The sequence below is a fragment of the Microcebus murinus genome, chromosome 9 (genome assembly GCF_040939455.1).
Source record: "Microcebus murinus isolate Inina chromosome 9, M.murinus_Inina_mat1.0, whole genome shotgun sequence".
Taxonomy (NCBI): Eukaryota; Metazoa; Chordata; class Mammalia; order Primates; family Cheirogaleidae; genus Microcebus; species Microcebus murinus.
In genome coordinates, this window is record NC_134112.1 from 53,545,918 (window position 1) to 53,564,156 (window position 18,239).

At 33.1% G+C, this 18,239-nt stretch overlaps 1 protein-coding gene across 1 annotated transcript in view; it reads left to right on the top strand.

Annotated features, from left to right (window-relative positions):
• Window positions 1-18,239, top strand: part of SEMA3A (semaphorin 3A) — a 217,340-nt gene that overhangs the window by 81,132 nt on the left and 117,969 nt on the right. The window contains exon 5 of the mRNA XM_076006470.1: window positions 9,236-9,355. Coding sequence (XP_075862585.1) covers window positions 9,236-9,355 — 120 coding nt within the window. The remainder of the gene's footprint in view (window positions 1-9,235; window positions 9,356-18,239) is intronic.

Consider the following 18,239-nt stretch of genomic DNA (forward strand, 5'->3'; position numbering starts at 1 on the left):
GATAATATGTTTTACTAATAAAGCAAAATAAGTTGTTATTTATTATGTATAAATTGTCATGAACTGAGACCAGATATATATGAATTTAATTTTTTGGAAATTTTTTAGATTCAGAATAAAAATTTAAATGAATTTTAATTGTTTATTTGCAAAGTAGGGCTAGCACTTGAAATAGAGACATTTTTTAAAAACTTTCAGAAGACCTGGAATGTTTGAGTTGTGTTCATTTTATTGGAAAGTTCAACTGTACCTTTAAGTGGATGAGATGAAGGTCAAATATTTGGCATTGGTTAAAAAATTATTATTTAGATTTGACTAGACACCACAATTCACCCATGCTTCAGTATATATACTTTTAGAATACGGTAAGTATGTTATACTCTGGAAGGTTCATTATCATGACTTGGACAGTTCCTCTGGGAAAAGAATTTGGGCCAATGTCTTAAGACTTCATGGTTAGCAAGTTCATCCAAGTCCCACTGACATGTAGTTTTTAACACTTGTCTTTGGTATGCTGTTTATTTAGGTGCTTAAAAATATTTATAAATGGATTTCTACTCATTTCTGAGGTACATTGATCATCATATCATATATTTAACATGAACTTTGGGAATATTTTTCTTAGAAATATTTGCTCTGTCTGAAGACAAATATGTTGTGGTCAACTTTTGATTGCTTTTCTTTAATTTGATTTGGAAGCAATAAAAAATCATTTGTAGCAATAAAGAATCATCTCCTTCTTATGTCCACAGGGCATCATGAAAATTTCCCATAGTTTTGTTTGCATTATTTAATTTTAATATATATCCACATATGCATTTTAATGGTGTTTAAGGGAAACAGAGTGCAAAATTATGGTATCTCTAAAAACTTGACAGTATTCCTGGAGACTGAGAATCTTAATATTGTTTTTGGCTTTAAGGTCAGAAATTTCTTGAATCTTCTCATTATTACATTCCTATATTAGGTGCTGCATATACTGTACTATCTATACTATTATACAGTATTAGTATTTAATATAAACCATATGTATACATATGCATATATTTATTCCCTATGTATTCAATGCTAAAAGAGAGGGGTCTTTATTATTGTGCTTGAAATAATACCAAAATTAATACACTGTATTGATTCTAGAATTTAATATGCATTTCTAAATCAGAAAATATTGATACATAGAAGTAAATACAATTATTACTGAATGTTCTTGAACATGTGCATGTATTTTTTTAAATAGGTCAAACTCATGTTCTCCTTATACTATGTATCACAATGTGCTATTCAATAGTAGTAAGATATATCCTTTTGTGAGTTAGGGTTTATCAGAGACCATCTGTGTGAATGATACAGAAAAAGGGTTTTATTTTGAGAATTAGACATTGTATAATCATGGCAGATGATGGCATCTATGAAAGGTGATTACCTCTAACACAGGTAGTGGGCTTGAAGCAATTGTAGGTAACCAGAAATGACATTAGGGAAGAGAAGCTGGACATAAAGTGGGACAAACAAGCCCAAACTGGCAGCCACAAGGACAAACAAGGACTAATATCTGTCTTTGACTACCTCCAACCTTCTTTGGGTCGATTTGGGTAATCTAAAGTAGAAGGTGGTGCCTTTGCCATGGAGCTGCACAAAGACCAGGAATAGGCCTTGTAGAAGCTAAAGAGTAAGATGTGGTGGAAACCAGAGGAGCTGCAGGCCCAGGTACTGCCTCGTGCTGACAAAGTGGCCAGCAGATCAGAACAACCTGGAGAGTGTTATCGTTGCAGCCTAATTTACGCCTCCAAAATCTCATGAAATTTTTTTATAGCCAACCTTAACCAACCTACAGGAAAGAGAACTCTAGAAAATGTATTTCCATCTTATCTAAGTTAATACAGTACAATGTCATCACAAATATTGACAAATAATTGCTATCTTTGTTGTTTTATTGAGACAACGAATCATGGTATTTAGCACTTTGATAACAAGAGTGATTATAATTTATAAACCTCCACTGCTAGAGGAATGGAGTTTCATGAAAATTCTAATGAACAATATGTAATTTCCATTTGTAACAGAAATGGGCATAGATTAATATTCAAAAACAATTTTGTCAAATTTACTTCTGTGTAGCACCAAGTACGTGCTTAAATACTGTTAATTACATCCTTAGAAAGACCGAACAATTCATTGAGTTCTTGGCATAATGTGTGGAATGGCATAGTATGTGGAATGTTGTGAGAGTTAGGCAGTCATGAAAATATCCAAACCAATAGAGATGGTTGATTATTTTAAGAATAGGATAACCAATTACTTATCAATTAATAAGTGTTAGGCATCATGCTAAGTACTTCACATGGATATATCATTAATCCCATTTCTCATTAAGGAGACTGAGGCTCAGAGACTCTAAGTGACTTTCTGATGGTCACACAGCAAATGGAAGATGCCCGAGTAATTCTAACCCATGTCTAACTTAAAGCATAAGATTAATACAAGCAATACCTCCATGCTATTTCTATTTTATCATTAGGACCTTATTACTTTTGCTCTTGATGTTTTCTTAAACTTTTTGAAAATTCCCCTTCAAAGGTAAAGACCTTAGAATAAGTAACATCTTCATTAAATGTTAATAGAAATAAATTTCAAAAATCCAAAGTTCCAAATTTTAATTGTATTCAAAAATTATTTCTATAAGTTAATAAATATATCTGTATATATGGATGCGTATGCATATATATGCACACATATATGTGTGTGTAAATTTGGGAAGATTATTATATATCAATATTAAACATATATTCAGTAAAGATATTCCAGAAAAAAATGAAATTTTTGTGAAATTTTCTTCTTAATATTTAGTACGTACAAAGCAGAAGATCATAACTTGGCTAATTAGGGACAAAAATATGCTATCATATGTGTTGTGTTGGCCAAAATATTTTAAGCAATAATAATTTAATTGTCTTTTGATCAAGCAGTGTGGGTCCTCCAATAACCCACATACTCATTGTCTCTTTAATGTTTGTATTACTTTGTTAAGGCTATCATAATAAAGTACCACATACTGGGTGGCTTAAATAGAAATTAATTTTCTTACAGTTCTGGAGGCTGGAAGTCCAAGATCAAGGTGTCAGCAATGTTGGTTTTCCCTGCGGCTCCTCTCCTTGGCTTACAGATAGATGCCCAGACACTCGCTGCCTCTTCACATGGTTGTCCTTCTGTGCACTCATGCTCCTGATGTCTCCCTATATGTCCAATTATTTTCTTCTTATAAATACACTAGCCAGAATGGATTAGGGTTCACCCTAATGGCCTCATTTGAAATTAGTAACCTCTTTAAAGGCCCTATCTTCAAATACAGTCATATTCTGAGGTACTCAGGGTTAGGGCTTCAAGGTATAAATTTATTTTATGACAGAATTCTGCCCATAACAGGGTCTTATAAGTCTGCTTTGATAATTCATTGACTCTTTAAGAACTTGACTTATTTTCAGCCCTGATGATACTGTAAACATTCTTTTTTCCTAATGTTCTACTTTTTAAGCCATTTTTAAAGCAACTAAATTTTAAGTCACTAAGAAAGAAAAGAAAAAAAGTAAACATGTGGAATATGCTGTAGGCACTAGTTTTTGAATAAGTCTGATATATTGGTATCAATGTTACAAACACTTAACTTGGTTAAGGAGTCTCCAATTATCAAAAGATTTGTTAAGAGAATGTTTTATATTATCAACTATATAACAGTCTTTGGACATTAAGGACTCCAACCAAAAAATAAATTTTTGATATTAGACAAGGCAGAGGGTAGAACTGAGGTTTCTCTACAATATGGGCTTCATTTTTGCTTTCCTTCCCCAAGGCTACACCTCATATACAATTAAGGATGCAGTTCATCTTTCTTTTTTGAATAATGGTTATCATCTGACAAAGGCATATGTGTTAAATATGTTAAATAATCTTATTCACAATAAATTTCTTTAGATTGTAACTCATCTTACTTGATGTAAATCAATGACTTGGTTGCTTTTAGATAATGAGCACTAAGTATTTGGCACCTTGCATAAAATTGGAAAACATAGAATATAATTTTTGAAATCAGAGTAAGGATTGTGACTACTTAATAGTTTTTTGGGTTGGCAGAAAACACATTTAGGTAGATTTCACATAATATTTTATAATTGTCTGTGTTCATTGGAATATGAAAAGAAGAAAGGTTATGCTAAGTGCATAAAATGGACCACAAGCGAATCATGCTAATGAATGGTACAAATGTGAAGATGGGTTAGATTGATAGTAAGATATAAAAGAAAACATAAGCTTAAAATTAGATATCATAAGCTTCTTTCAAAGATCCTTTAAACAGTAGAAGAGAATCACATTGGTCAGCTTTTGCAAAAATTATCAATAATAGTGTCTACGTGTATAATCATTTTGACTGAGTTGGAAGGTTTCAAGTGATTTGAAAAAGAAATGTTTATAGAATATTGAACAGTACTTCTAGAACTTCAAAATAAATCATCCTTCTAGAGAGTGAAACAGTCAAATGGAGCACTTAACTGAAATGAGCATTTAAGGAAAATGATTTGGGAGCCTTGTACAGAGATTCTTCATTTAATTTGTCATATCATTCAAGCCACTTTACAATTTATTTTTCAGTTATCATAGGTTTAATGGTGATAAAATTCAATTAACATGAATATGCTTATGTACCTAAATACCTATAAGGTAACACAAGCTTTTGGTCTTAGTTAAATATATAAATTTTTTTTAATCTCTGAAATTAGTTTTAAAGAGCATGAACATGGAAAGGTTTTATTATGCCATTATTATTCTAAATAGTGAAGGTAAGAATGTCTCCCAAAATGGATAGATCAGCCTACTCCCCAGTTTAAAAGGTATATGTTAAAAAAATTCCAAGTCACAAATTCAACATTAGATGGATATTATAATTACATATGGTTATATCTCAGTCTTGTTAGATGTTTCTTCATAGAAGAGATTTCTAACATTCTTTAGTGAATAGTGAAGTATTAGAAGACATTATTATGGATGATTGGATCACAGCTGTAATAGCACAATGTTAAAAGAAAAAAAGACTAAACATTATTGCCAGATAAGTATGGAACAGCTTAAATAGAGGGAGGGATATAGTGAGTGACAGGAACAATCTCACGGATTACTGCTTTGGCACGAAGATTCTAGTATTCAGTTAGCTTGCCAAATAAATTGACCAAAGAAAAAGAAAGTCAACAGATAAACTGCAGGAATTAAGCTTATTAATGGGTTTTCATGCATAAATGTATCCACCCAGCATGATAGAAAAGGGTTTCCTTTGCTTTCCCAGCTGCTAGAATATATATTAAAATATTTCTACATAAACTGCTGATAGGGTAGAGATTTTTTTTTCCTTTTTACATGAATTCTCACTGATCTGTGGCAGTGCTATCCTCTGCCCATTCATTTTGGACTGATTTATATTTGAACCAGAACAAGTTGTTTGATTTAATCATGAACTGAATATATTTGAATAGAGATTGTTCATGTTCACAAGTTTTCTCTCCTTTTTTCTCTTCTCTTATTTAGAGTAAAATTTCACTGTTCCATCCATAATTTAAGAACATGCAAGGAGGTAATTGGAATTGGAGGTAAATCATATTCTTTTGTAGAAAGTATAATTATCGGAAGTTAGTTAAAAACACCTCAATTCTGTTTTAATTTTCATGCATGGAGCAGTTGTTTTGACAGATGGATGGACTTTATTTTTGTAACCGTCCAGGAAAAGTCTGTGTAACACAGTCTAATCAGTGCTACATATCTGTAATGTTTGTTTTTGAATCACTGTGTTTTTGGCTTCTATATCTTTTTCTAGAAGTAGACATTTTTTTCTAAATTTGTTTTTCAAGGCTAATATTTTTATGCATAATTCCTCTATCCATTTGATCTGAAAAGACTAGTAACCCTTTAAAAAATGTAAATGATTTGTCACTAAGGATGATGAATCACTGTTCCTCAGGTGTGGCCTTGGGTTTTCCTTACTTTTATTTCTAAGCTAATAATTTATAATGCTGTTGCTCTGGAGTAAATTTCAGTAAAGTAAGAGGTCAACATGATTGCCTTACTCTCGGGAAGCCAACTTGTTGCTAAACTTGTCTTTGTACATCAACTTAAATTCCAGAAAGGATCAAGGTTTGAAAAATGAATTCATTTTGAACTGATTCCACTCTCTCTTTATTACATTGTAAATCCTCCAGTGCTGAGCAAAACAGTGCAGTAGTTTAAGGCCAAAAATTACATTACATTCTGAGTTTAAGAATCGTCATAGTTCAAGGAGAGGTCAGAAACACTCTTCTTCTGCCTCCCTAGAGCAGAAATGTGTGAAGTTGTGTTTCCTTTTTCTGCCACGCTTCCCTGTTTTTAGAGGTATATCCATGCTGCTTCCAAATAAAATGAATATCCTGTTTTGGAACACTCAGAAACCTTGGCAGTGATAAGCTAGAGAATGAAGGCAAATGAATGACAGGATTGATACTCTTTTATGTAGCTTTTCTGTTAAGAACAAATCCTTACTAACAACGTCTCTTTCAAGTTTTTGGTTCTTCTCTGTCCAGTTCTTTTAATTCATTTTCTTCCTCCATTGTTTTCCATGAGTCTCCTTTCAGTTATTTTTAACCAGTTTTCAAAGTATTTCCTTCCATTCCTTTGTTTCATTCCTAGCACCTTTATACTCTCTAAAGCCCAAGAAATTTCTCTCCATTCTATTTGCATCAACCTTCACTTTCAAAACAATGCTGAGCTAGCCCCCAGGGCATGGCAACAATAGAACCTGCTGCCAATTGGGAGAGTTCAGTGGAGAACTAAAGGGAATCATTCCAGGCCTTAGGCCAATAGGGTGGGTCTAGCTGCTTTGTGACACAGATAGACTCCCATTATCAACATTCTCATTAGGACGCTTTGCCAGGTTTCTCAGATATACTCCTGTAATTGATTTTTTTCCATCAGCTCTGTAGAAGAATTATCAGACTATATTAGTTCCTCTTTAACAGTTAATAGAGAAAAAAATTAAAATTATGATATTCGGTGTGTTCCAATTCCATAGATTTTAAGAACCCTGAGGGTTTTTCAGTCCTTAGTTATAATCTGCTAATTCCTTAGGAAGACAGAATTAGTCTCTAATAAATCGCTAATCAGTTATTCAATCTATAAGAGATAAGGAACCCACAAATTCTATAATATTAGGATTCATAACAGTTGCAGAAGTAGAATGAGCCTTTGTGACAAGTATTCCTACTCATAAAATATTTTCTTCCTTTTTATTATGGAGAACTAAGTTCTAAAATTTCTAGGAGGCATTCAGTTGTCACTGATAGAATTAGAGAATTGGGGTTTGTGGACAAAATAACATGCGTATCTTTAAATGTCTGGCAGGCAAACTGAAACCCTGTTCTTTTCTAAAATGAAAAAGGTATACATCTGGGTCTGCCACTATTATTTAATAGAATATCCTTTTGCTTACCAATATATGCACAGCCAATTTCTTGGTTTCAACATATGGTGCTGAAACTGGTTATTTATAATCGTGAATACTATAATATTGAGTCTATAATCAGGGATGATTATCTTTATGTAAAAGCAGAATATGTGGGCACCTACATGTTGAAAATATTTCAAAGTAAACATTTTCTTGAAAATGGCTTCTTTGCAAATGACTGAATTTTTTTAAGAGTACAAATAAATCCTTTGGGTAAGACTCATGAATGCCTCATTTGTAAATGAGTTTATCAGATGTTTCCCTTTCCACAACCTCTTTCCTCTGCCCAAGCATTCATGCCCTATCCTCTTGGGGAAGGAGAAACAGTAACAGAACCAAGAGTTTGTTGCTAAGAGTAGTGAAAGTTAAGTTGTATCTGTTTCACAGTTTTACCTAGGATGTACCCTGTTCAAAATGAAACGTGGATGAGATCCACATCTCCTTTAAGCTGGGGAATTTTCCTCAAAACAACTTGCAAAATCAATTTACTTCAGAGAGTAATTTTATATGCTAGAATGCCTTGCCAGACAAAAGAAAAACTCAGGATCTGTGTAGCAAAACAGTGGAAGAACCTATATGTTTATTATAGTTATTCTGAAAATACTCCTCATATGTTAATAATGCATGAGAAGTCATAACTTGAAGCTTTTGCATTTTACTTTAAATAGGCCTAATTCATCTTTAGGAAAATATATTCAAAGAACATCATCAGCATCCATCTTAGAAAAAATCAGTGATTATAGACAGGAAGTATTTGAATTTAAATGTCAATTAAAATGCTCAAGTTTGAATGACTGCTCCTTATGTCATGGGGGCCATGGAGTTAAGACCAAAATCATCAGCTGCAAATACAGAATACCAATGTGATGTGGAAATGTGCTCAAACTATTGTAATGCCTCAGTGATATATTCCAAGAGACTACATAACTCCAAATGCACTCTGAGCTTTTACTTGAAAAGTCTCAAGTCATAGAGAATTACTTTGGGAATATAACACACTTAGAAGTACCAGGACTAACCCAGTCCTGTATTATGTTTGCCATTCTTGCTTGCACTATCATCAGATTTTGATCTTTATCTGCATTTATGGTTACATATTTGGTTCTTAATTCCAAGTTTTTATAGTGGAAAAAAAAGCTAGTTAAGAAACTCTCTGACCAACAACAAAATAATTTCAGTATAGTTTTTATCATTTAGCATATGAATACCCATTTGGATGTTTTCAAAATGGGTTACTAATGATGTTTAAACTTCATGTATAATAGAAGATCATATTATCTTTTATTTTTGTTTTCTTTTTCTAAAATGACACTCAAAGCTGATTTTGCAAGGACATTTTCACCATCCTGTTGTTTATTTAATTTATTAAGTAGTTAACTAATTTTCTACTCTCCTCATTTCTGGAAAAGTCACCAGCGTATAGTGGTTCTCTAAAACATCCCATTTTTGTATAAATAAATTAGAAATAGTTTTAATAAGAGTTATGGAAGGGCATATTATATGTGCCCCCACTGAGAGTAAGAAATTCTATATTTTTAATACATGTTGTGATATAAGCAAAACAACAGAATAATAAACAAGCCCTAAAAATATTGTAAGAGGGATGCCAAAAAAAAAAAAAAGGAAAGAAAGAAATTTGTTGTAGCATGCCTAGCACCCTAGAGGATACCTCAGTCCTGCTGACTGCTAAAACTCACTGGTTTTCCTTTTGTCTTACAGAAAGAATGTGCTAATTTCATCAAGGTACTTAAGGCATATAATCAGACTCACTTGTATGCCTGTGGAACTGGGGCTTTTCATCCAATTTGCACCTACATTGAAATTGGACATCATCCTGAGGTAAAGCTGGCTTTTTTAAAAAATGGTGTTTGTCCATGACCCCTTCCTATTCAAATGCTTCATTACTCATTTCTTCAGCTCATTTTGCTTCTGGTTCACTATTCAGTGAAACCTACTTCAAATTCAGATGCTGTTATTAATTTTAATCTGTGAATGCAAAAAGAATGAGACCATCACTCAACAATCACTATGAAACAGGAGGAAAGAAGGAAGAAAGCATTTGTTTTCACCCTGGATTACAGAGTCCAATCCGTTTTGCATGTGCAGCAGATGTCAGCAGGCTGAATGTGTACTGTTTTCTCCTTCATTTATATATTGCCAGCTTTCCCCTCCATTTCCACCCTCAGCCTGAAGTGTCTGCCACCCAGTTGTTTCTTCTGCCTAGGGATTAAGAAAGGATGCCATAAATATGCACAATAATGTGATCTCATGTTTGATATGAATTATTCACATTTGTGTGCTTGCTAAGCTAAGCTTTGCTTTTTTTAATATTAATATTTTTGGTTATTACTTTGGTGATATGGAAGAGAAAAAACAAAAAATAATTTTCTTTTATTTGTCTAGTACTTCTGAAAGATGTTTTAGTGAGAAAATTTAGTGTTTAGGTAAATTTGAGTAAAGATCAAAGGAAAAGTTGCTAATGTTGAAAGCAGTTTGGTGAATCTGGCTTATACGTAGCCTTCAAGTATAAACCCTTGCATAATTTTTGGCACAAAATCCTAAGAAGAACAAATGCTTTCATGTGGTGAGAAAATCATTTGTGATAGATTTATTTTTTTGAAATTGGAATTTAGATGTACTCAACAAATAAAGGACGTATTCCCCAAATATTCTGTAATCCTAAAGATAAAATATAACTTATGTGTTAGTCACTTTTTTATAACTTAAACTTTTTACTTTCTCTCTCTAAATTTCTTAAGGTTTTCTAAAATGATACAAATGTGTCTTTTGATCAAATGGATTAGAAATCAAAAAAGTTTGTGTTGTACCTTCTGCGTATAACAAGGCACCTTAGAGACTATGTGGTTTCTAGATTGAACATAATTATTTTTCATGATTGATAAACCTGAGAAGATTAAGACATTTCCCAAGATCTCACCAGTTTCAGCAATTCCCCCTACCACATCAGCCTAGCACCCTACCACAACCTTTCTTCTCCTCTTCCTCACAAGCATGTACATATACTGGTTTTGCTGAAATATTCGAGAGTTGTAAGTAAAAAGTGACTTGAGAAAAGGCATTTCTATTTAAATTTCTTGTTATGTAGATGAAATTAGGAATAAGTTTTGTGCATGGTTGTGGAGATACTGTATACTTAATTTGTTGCATCGTGGAATTAAATCACTCCCTCTTTCCTATCTTCTCAGTTATTTCCTGTGGTAATAAGTAAGGTATCCTAAAACATGGGTCCAGGGTTATTGTACCACCTTTCTGTATTCTGGAGATAGCTCCAGAGAACTCCCTCCACATCATATTGCACTCTTTACATCTATCAGGAATACTATACAGGATTGGCAATGAAGTTAGGGACGCTCAGCTTCTAGCACAGATGAGAAAAGACCAGGACTTTGGGATTACATATGGCTTCAAATCTTGCTGTACAACTTACTAGCTGTAGAGCACTAGAAAACTTACTTAACTTCTCTGAGACTCTGTCTCGTAATATGCAAAACAAACTAAACAAACCCATTTGATCATCAGTGTCCTTATCCTTATCCATGAGAGGTTGAGTAATTCTAAGTGTCTTCCAACCCTCCTAGAAGGGTATGATTCATGTTTTTTTTTTTTTTTTTTCTATAGAAACTCAAGGCGTTTTAATCCCATCATTGTTAAATGATGGACCATGTCCTCTAGCCTTGGGAGGCTTTTATCCAACTTCATACTGACTGCTTGATATGGTGCAAATTATTTATTTTCTCTGCATCTATGTTTCTAAGCTCAAAGGTTGTAATGAAAACAGTCTCTACCTCATACAGCTGTGGGAGTCAAACATTGTCTAATAGGTAGTAGGTACTGAAAAAAGTAAAAATATTAGAAAATATAAATATTTTAAAATAAAAATCTATATCATTTTAAATATAAAATATAAATTTTCATTTCAGGCTAAAAGCTGTTGCTGTTCTGCTTGCTAGTAATTGTCACCTAGCTTCTTAAATGTTTCACACTTCATTAGAGGTTGTAAATTATGGCAGTGGGCTCTCATGGTTGCTGGGTGATTCTGTACTTAATTTCTCCCATTTTTAAATTTTTTGTATATGGGGTGATGCTCATTTAAATTAAAACATTATATGTTATTTCTACATTTTTATCATTCTTCCCAAAATGTTCATTTATTTTTTTTCTTTTCCGAAGTTGTTATTTAAGAGAATTAACAGCATATTCCGTCTTCTACTCATCAACTGCTCATTCCCAGCTTGTGGGTGGGAAGGTGGGGGCATGAAGAGGCACAGGTTCTGGAGCCAGACTGCTTACCCAGCGGAACCCTCACCAAAATCATAAATAAATAAAGCTTCCTATCTGAGCCCTTTGAAGTGAGAGATCGAAATGCAAGTATTTTCCTGAGACTCTGAAACTCAGAGCCTTTGCGTGAGGTTGTCCTTTAGAAGCTCAGTGATTTCTATTTGCTTGACAATTATAGACTAGGAAATACTGTTCCAGATTTTTAGAAGGTCAGAAGGAAGATGATTATGCAATTATCTAGGGAATCTGGAGCAGTCTAGACAGTCAATCTAGGAAATTCTGGAAAAGATATTATCATATAGCTTGTCTAGACTACATCAAATTTAATTTAAAAGTTTAAGCTGCCTTAAGAGAGAATCTGCTTTAAATTGATCTATACTGATACATAAAACAGTACCCTTGGATTTAAGCAGTTGTGCTGCTTGTGAAGTTGAGGAAAAGAGCTTATGCTTCATAGTGTTAGGAAAAGAATGACAGTAATAAAAGGATTGGAAAAGTAAAACATAATAGCCATCAGAACAGAGGCCAGGATATTAGGTTAGAGTTCATAAGCCCTCATCAAGTTTAAATATATCAACTTTTATTTACAAGGGTGACTTTTCAAATAAAGGACTCATCTTTCCCCTAAATTCTAGTTTAGAAGTTGCATGTATACTGTGCTGTTACCTGCCCCACACTACATGAAATAATGAAAGATTATTTTTCTTTTAAAATTTTGTACAGTCTTTACATATTAAACATAATTTTATCATAGAAAAAAGAACATTTTACTTTTGCCTTTATCAAGACTTTTATGGATATTTTAACATTTTTTTGGTGTTCCTCCTTCAAAATAACCTATTCTCTTACACTGTGTTCCCAAGATTGTTGAAAACCTGCTGTCAAAAAATGACATTATGGTCTTACCATTCTAGATTCCAGAATGCCACAAAAGTAAAGACTCACCTTTGAAGCAAATCAAGGCCCCTTTCATTATTTAATATCTTTGAATCTTAAAGGAGGAAATCAATAGTCACTTTTAAGTAATAACAGTTGCAAAATAACCTTCAATTTAGTTTTCTAATTATAAAAATAAACCTCTTTTACTCTCCTAGCATCTTAATAGCTATACAGTCATGAGTCATTAATGAACAGGATAGGATCTGAGAAATGTGTACTTAGGTGATTTTATCATTGTGGGAACATCATAAAATGTACTTATATAAACCTAGATAGTATAGCCTACTCCACACCTAGGCTATATGTTATAGCCTATTGCTCCAAGGCTACAAACCCATATAGCATGTCACTGAATAGTGAGTACTCAATACTGTAGACCATTGTAGGATAATGGTAAATATTTGAGTATCTAAACATAGAAAAGGTAATGCAGTATGCTACGATATTACAATGGTTAATATGTCATTAGCCAACAAGAATTTTTAAGATCTATTCTAACCTTATGGGACTATCATCCTATATGATGTCCATCATTGACCAAAATGCCATTATGCAGCACATGACTGTATTTACTCTCCTGAATCGTGTATTCCAAAATCTACTTTTACTATATTGTGAATGCCTTCTGACCACAAAGACTATGTCATTGATTGCTGTATTAAACAGATTTTCTGTTTCCTGTAGTACATTTGGGAATTGGTAGACATATTAATTAACTCCAGTTCTGTAAGATGTGTGTCAATCAATTCTTGGGTATCTGCCAATAACAGTTGACACTGCGGATAACTGCCAGTGAGGTCACATACTTCATACATATGTGTGTGTTTATCATAAAATCCAGATAGAGTTCATGGAAAAAATGAATCAGAGCTAGACTACAGATGAGTTTTGAATTTTAAGCTCTCAGCATCCATGCCATTCAAATGAAAAATGTAAGTCATCCTTAAGAGGTGAAATAATCCCAAATGGTTTATAGTATATGATATTTCCCCTTCAAATTGACATCTGTTAATTTTTAAAAAGTATGAATTTAGCTTTTTGAAGAAGTCTCTAGATGTTTTCTCAAATTCCAAATGGGCCTCTTCTATGAACAGGCAGGAAATCTAAAGAAAGAAGGACCTAGATGAGAACCGGAAAGTATTAACTCTATAAATATTCTCATAATGTCATGATCTCAATTTAATGATAGAACCAAAGGGACATTAAGAAATGCAGTGAGGCTTAATGGCTATCTCTAAGGTCATATCTACAATGACACCTAATATATCTACATATAAAATAAAATGTTTTGTCTGATTCTTCCTTTCCGCCAAGAATAGAAGTGTGCTCTTATGCAGAACTTTGAAGCAAATACTCTTAGTAACAGTTTCCAAAGCCAAAATATTATATAAATAATAGGTGGTGCTCTTTTCACTAATTTATGCATCTAAACTAACCCCTTCTAATTGACTTATCTCTCCCGATTTATTATGCTATTTAGTCTGATGAAGCACAGGTTTATTTCTTAAGAATTGATACCAAAGCTGAGAAATTCAGATATCTTGGCAAAACAATGAGGAGCTGCTGCTTTTGGGTAGGTAGCACCTTTCCATCTTTCTTAGATCATACATTGGAGTCTATATTTACTTTGTAGTAAGCTAGCTTAGGTGAGAAAAGTCAAGATTCGTGGCCAATTCCTTTTAAGCTGTTCATTGTCTCCATCAGAGTCTGCAGGGATTCCTAGGTTTTTCTTTCCTAGTCTTCAATACTTGAATCATGTTAGAAGACAGACCTCTACAAGTTACTATGCTTAATAAACAGTATCATCATTTATGCTCAAAAATAAGTATTAAAATGATTTCCTGTTCATATTTATATTTGAGGAGAAGCTTCACAATTCATAAATTCTGAGAAAATGAAACAGCTCACCAATGTATTTTTCCATTATTATTAAAATTCTGAACTCTTAATATTATCAATAAGGCTATTTTTTTTTTTTTTTTTTTGAGACAGAGTCTCGCTTTGTTGCCCAGGCTAGAGTGAGTGCCGTGGCGTCAGCCTAGCTCACAGCAACCTCAAACTCCTGGGCTTGAGTGATCCTTCTGCCTCAGCCTCCCGGGTAGCTGGGACTACAGGCATGTGCCATCATGCCCGGCTAATTTTTTATATATATATCAGTTGGCCAATTAATTTCTTTCTATTTATAGTAGAGACGGGGTCTCGCTCTTGCTCAGGCTGGTTTTGAACTCCTGACCTTGAGCAATCCGCCCGCCTCGGCCTCCCAAGAGCTAGGATTACAGGCGTGAGCCACAGCGCCCGGCCAATAAGGCTATTTTTTAAAATTAGTAGAACTAGTAGGTAAGTGAGGGAAGAAGGGGACCTAAGTTATGATTAGAAACAAGGGTAAATTAAAAAGATAAAAAATGATAAATAAAAAAGAAAAAGTAAGAGACCCTCAAATCCAAATAAGCACCCTCACACCCTTAATTAAAATGTTTCAAATCACTATTTTATATTTTGACTGGATTTCCCTGAATATTTGTTACATGAACACAATAGTTATGAAATTAGCATTCTTTTGCCCTCTATCACTTCTTTGGTTCAATTCTAAGAAGTTTTTTTTTTACTTAGAATATTTCACAACTTTTTATTTCTAAGAAGAGTTACAGACAAAAATGGAAATATTAGCACATATTGTTCACTTATTGTCAGGAAAGTATTTAGAAAAATTTAAACAGTTTTCCTAGGGCCATATTGGTACAAAGATGCCATTATCAATCACTTATTAGATTACTATATTATCTATAATACACCATTTTTGAATGACATCTTCATTCATAACAAATCAATGCAGATAAGCACTAGATCATATACAGCTAATGTTTGACAAATTTGTTCTATTCCTTATGGTCTACTAATGCCTACTTTGGATCAAAGATCTTGCATTACTAGAGCTAGCCAGTCACTGGAGTTATATATTCCCCAACTTACTCTTTCCCCTAGATGTGCCCTCTTTTGATTGATTCTTTTACACTCGTTCCCCATATAATCAATTTTAAGAAGAAATTTCTATCCATCAAAGTTTCCATTTATTTGTTATACATAGTAACTTAAAAAAACACAAATTATCATTAAACTCCATTATTGCCTATTCACCTGTTTTGTACCTTTTCATCTTCTCTTTCATTTTTCTGCCATCATGACCCTTTCTTTGCCCCTTGACTCTAGTTCTATTTGTTTGGTTTTTTTCTTTTAGCTCCTTGTCTCCTTGTGAAAATGACTTTTAAAACCAAAGTTTAAGGTAGCAGACATGCAGCATGGATATACAGTGAGAAAGAAGGTATTAGTTTGATATTTTTGAAACTTCAGAACAATAGCATAACAAACTTAGACGGAATTTCCACAAATCAGAATACATTTATCTCCTCTTGCAATGTGTTTCAAACAGGCATCAGAAAGTTATTTCTTAGACTTATTTTAAACTGCAATGACTTATTCAGATAATAATCTGAAAAATGATATAAGTACATTCTAAATAATTTTGATGGCCGCCTCATGATCATGAAAAATCTTCAAATTTTAGTGCCCTCATTTGCCTGAGGCTTATGATCATGTGAGTGCCAAGAATACCCACTTAATTATCTTGGGCTAATGAGAAAGAAACAAAGGTCGACTAGATATGAAAATGCTGTATTCTGCCAAATAAGGGCCAAAGTAAGGTCGGAGTGGACTGTATGAAGGAAGATTGCATTGTAGGTGAAATGGAGAAGAATGGTGAGAGAATTAGATCACCACAGAGCACAGGAAATGGTAGAATTGCCAGCCCCAGTGACTGTAGCTTCAGGGCAATAGCACCACGTTCACATTGCAGAAAGTCATTTGCTTTTCAGTATACATTGCAAACTCGTTTACACATTGCATTACTACAGGTAATTTTAATTGTATTACTTTTCCAGTTTTGTGGTACTTAATTTTAAGCCTAAAGACCATATACTTAGTTACTGTTAAAGAATGTACATTGTAATGTAAGGTAACTCTGACAGTGCACTAGGAAGACACCTTGAAGTGGTGTTTAAGAATAGTGTAACCTCATTCCCTTTGTTCACACCTGAGAACACTCCTCTTGCCCTAGTTTAATAGCCTCTTTTCTGTGGGTCATCATGGCTCTCAGGTGCTCCAGACTTACCACATGTGCTCTGCATAATTTTAACAATGCTCTTTCCTTTACTGGATGAATGTCTCATGCAGTTAGAGCACGTCAATCATTGTCTTCCAAAGCCAAAGCCAGCTAACCTGTGGTTTGAAAAAATGAACAGAATGCATATTGTATAGTGGAAACATTATCCTTCTAATGTAAAAATGGGTCAAGAAACTCTCTTAAGGCAGATAAATGAAAAAGCTATACATTGACACTTTTACTCTAAATTAGCATCTTTAAATAAGACATGAGTTGACTTCACTGACCCAAACTCACATAGTTTATTAGTGATAAAGCTTAAATTATCCCCTTTGTTTAAAGATTATTCATTTTATGTTGTTTAGTTTATACTCTGTTAGGGTTTTCTAGAACATCTCTATCCAATAGCAATATAATATAAGCCAAATATGTAATTTTTCTAGTAGCCACATAAGAAAATAAGCACATGAAATTAATTTTAATAATACATGTCATTTAACTTAATATATTCAAAATATCATTTAAACATGGAATGAATATAAAACTATTAATAACATTTACATTATATTTGCACTGCCCTTGAAATTCAGAATGTTTGTTACACTTACAGTTCAACTCAATTTAGACTAGTCTCATTTCACAAGTTCAGTGGCTTCATGAGACAATGGCAAATGTTCAGAAGTGACACAATGAGACCCTAGAATAAGACTGAGTGAAATATACTGAATAAAATATTAAAATTATCAATGAAAAATAAGAAATCTAAATAACATCCAGATTCCATAAACCATTAGATGAAATATAACCGAAGTGATGACATTGTTTAAATTCCTCAGTAAAAAAATGGTCTTCCAATTATTTTGTGATTAGTCAAACATGTTTTGTAATGTATTGTGGCTCATGCACACTCAATTTTCACCCCTGTATCTATAATTAGGCTGTGTTTATGTTGTACATAAATATTAAGCTATTATATGCTTAGTTATATGCATATAACCAATTTCTTACTTGATAACATACCACAGAAGATAGTTTCTCCATACTTGTAAATAGAGCAAATGTGGAATAGAAAAATATGCAAATAGAGAAAATGCATTTTGTGGAATGCATTTGTGAAAGCAATTCAAATGCATTTTGCTTTAAAAAAATCCAAAAAATAGCTAAACAGAAAGAAACAAGATTTAATATATAGCACTTTGAAACAGTGACTTTTAAATGAAATATTATTAAGCCATACTTTATATATGTCATTGCTACAATATAGCTTATACAAATTATGAAAATTTCTTATAAAAATACAATTCCTCCTGATTTATCCCTGGTTATTCT